Source organism: Borostomias antarcticus (assembly GCF_949987555.1).
Source record: "Borostomias antarcticus genome assembly, chromosome: 6".
Classification (NCBI taxonomy): Eukaryota; Metazoa; Chordata; class Actinopteri; order Stomiiformes; family Stomiidae; genus Borostomias; species Borostomias antarcticus.
This window is the reverse complement of record NC_140239.1, coordinates 26,932,369-26,934,868: the sequence shown is the minus strand read 5'-3', so window position 1 is coordinate 26,934,868 and position 2,500 is coordinate 26,932,369. Positions and strand designations below refer to the sequence as shown.

Genomic DNA, 2,500 nt, shown 5'->3' with positions numbered 1-2,500 from the left:
GTGATTCACGGAAGTTGCATTTCTACAGACACAGCAGCTAGTCCAGTGTGTCTGGCTTAACGCCATGAGCTAGAGCGGCCCCTTGTGGTCGAAACGCCGAACAACCGAACGGCTGACCGTCACGTTGTGGTCAAGGGATTTACTACGCCGAAGACACTTCGATGATGCCGATCATCCGAAAGCGCGTGATATCGTAATCCGAATATAGTCTACTTCGTCACGTGTATGTCACCAATCTAAGGTCCAGGGGGGAGAGGAGGAGAGGAGAAGGAGGAGAGGAGGAGAGGAGGAGAAGGAGGAGAGGAGGGTAGAGTGGAGCAGAGAGGAGACGGGCGAGCTCATGAGCAGAGACAGAGAGTGCGTTGTTGTTTCCATGCAGTTCTCCGGCGGAACCTTCCGGCAGTGTGGTGTGAGGTTGGGTTGTCAATGCAGTACGTCAGACCGCATGCAGGTTGGGAGGGTTTCATACCGCACTTCTCAGGCTGTCTGAAGTGTCACACTGGGAAATGTAGCACTCCACTTTATGTCCGATATTTCACACCGTAGTGGCTCATATCGTGGACATTCGTCTGATACTGTTCAGAAATAAATACGCAAACATACAGAGGTCGGGCTTGTGAATGGTGCTGTGTGGTAAATTAATTAAGAGGTTACTTTCTGTCAGAGGGTTTTACACTGACACCCTAAGGTGTTACCTCTGGCCTACTGGGTGAAGAAGCGGTGCTGTGTTAGACAGAGACAGGTGCGTCAGCAGAGGTATGCCCCCTGGTGGACAGAGGTGGGGTTGCACATTCACACGTCATCGCCCAGCAGCTCAGAGCGTGGAAAGCTGTCATACCGGATCACAGTTGCCATGTCAATGCTGTGTTAATGCCCACAGAGATGCAGAAGAGCTCTTACCCTGCTCCTCGGGAAAACCTCCTTCCTACAATCACAGCGACAACGGCAATGATGGCAATGATAAAACACACATATACAATACAGGCTCACACACGCACACGCACACGCACACACACACACACACACACACACACACACACGATTGGCCTGACTGTTGCCAACATGTATACATGTCCTGTACCACCAACAATGCATAGGATGTACAGTAGACCTGAATGTGAACCTCCATGCTGACCTTGGGTTTCTCATCCAGGATCTGCTGGCGGATGTCCTTATGCTTCTCCAGCAGCCTCTCCTGCCTCTTACTCTGGGCATCCTCCAGCTGCACACACACGCAGATACACACACACGCGCATGCACGCACGCGCACGCACGCACGCACACGCACGCACACACACACATACACACACACACACACACACACACAGGTGAGGGTAGGGTAGAGTAGAGTAGAGTAGAGTAGAGTAGAGTAGAGTAGAGTAGAGTAGAGTAGAGTAGAGTAGAGTAGAGAAGAGTAGAGTAGAGTAGGGTAGAGTAGGGAGTATGAGAGGGTAAGGTATGGTAGGGTATGGTAGGGTATGGTAGGGTAAGGTAGGGTATGGTAGGGTATGGTAGGGTAAGGTAGGGTATGGTAGGGTAAGGTAGGGTATGGTAGGGTATGGTAGGGTATGGTAGGGTATGGTAGGGTAAGGTAGGGTATGGTAGGGTATGGTAGGGTAAGGTAGGGTATGGTAGGGTATGGTAGGGTAAGGTAGGGTAGGGTAGGGTAAGGTAGGGTAGGGTAAGGTAGGGTATGGTAGGGTAAGGTAGGGTATGGTAGGGTAAGGTAGGGTATGGTAGGGTAAGGTAGGGTAGGGTAAGGTAGGGTATGGTAGGGTAAGGTAGGGTATGGTAGGGTAAGGTAGGGTATGGTAGGGTAAGGTAGGGTATGGTAGGGTAGGGTAGGGTATGGTAGGGTATGGTAGGGTAAGGTAGGGTAGGGTAAGGTAGGGTATGGTAGGGTAAGGTAGGGTATGGTAGGGTAAGGTAGGGTATGGTAGGGTAAGGTAGGGTATGGTAGGGTAAGGTAGGGTATGGTAGGGTAAGGTAGGGTATGGTAGGGTATGGTAGGGTATGGTAGGGTATGGTAGGGTAAGGTAGGGTATGGTAGGGTATGGTAGGGTAAGGTAGGGTATGGTAGGGTATGGTAGGGTATGGTAGGGTAAGGTAGGGTATGGTAGGGTAAGGTAGGGTATGGTAGGGTAAGGTAGGGTATGGTAGGGTATGGTAGGGGAAGGTAGGGTAAGGTAGGGTATGGTAAGGTAAGGTAGGGTAAGGTAGGGTATGGTAGGGTATGGTAGGGTAAGGTAGGGTATGGTAGGGTATGGTAGGGTAAGGTAGGGTATGGTAGGGTATGGTAGGGTATGGTAGGGTAAGGTAGGGTAAGGTAGGGTATGGTAGGGTAGTAGGGTATCGTAGGGTAGGGTAGGGTAGGGTATGGTAGGTTAGGGTATGGTAGGTATGGTAGGGGTAAGGTAGGGTATGGTTAGGGTATGGTAGGGTAGGGTAGAGAGGTAGGGTATGGTAGGTAAGGTAGGGTATGGTAGGGTAAGTAGGGTAA

General features: G+C 51.0%; 1 protein-coding gene across 1 annotated transcript in view; it reads right to left on the bottom strand.

Moving 5' to 3' along the window:
- LOC311310595 (uncharacterized protein) overlaps positions 1-2,500 on the bottom strand; it is a gene marked incomplete at both ends in the record, with an annotated part of 89,611 nt that overhangs the window by 9,010 nt on the left and 78,101 nt on the right. Inside the window, one exon of the mRNA XM_084440105.1 lies at positions 1,136-1,222. Within this exon, the coding sequence (XP_084296231.1) occupies positions 1,136-1,222 (87 nt within the window). The remainder of the gene's footprint in view (positions 1-1,135; positions 1,223-2,500) is intronic.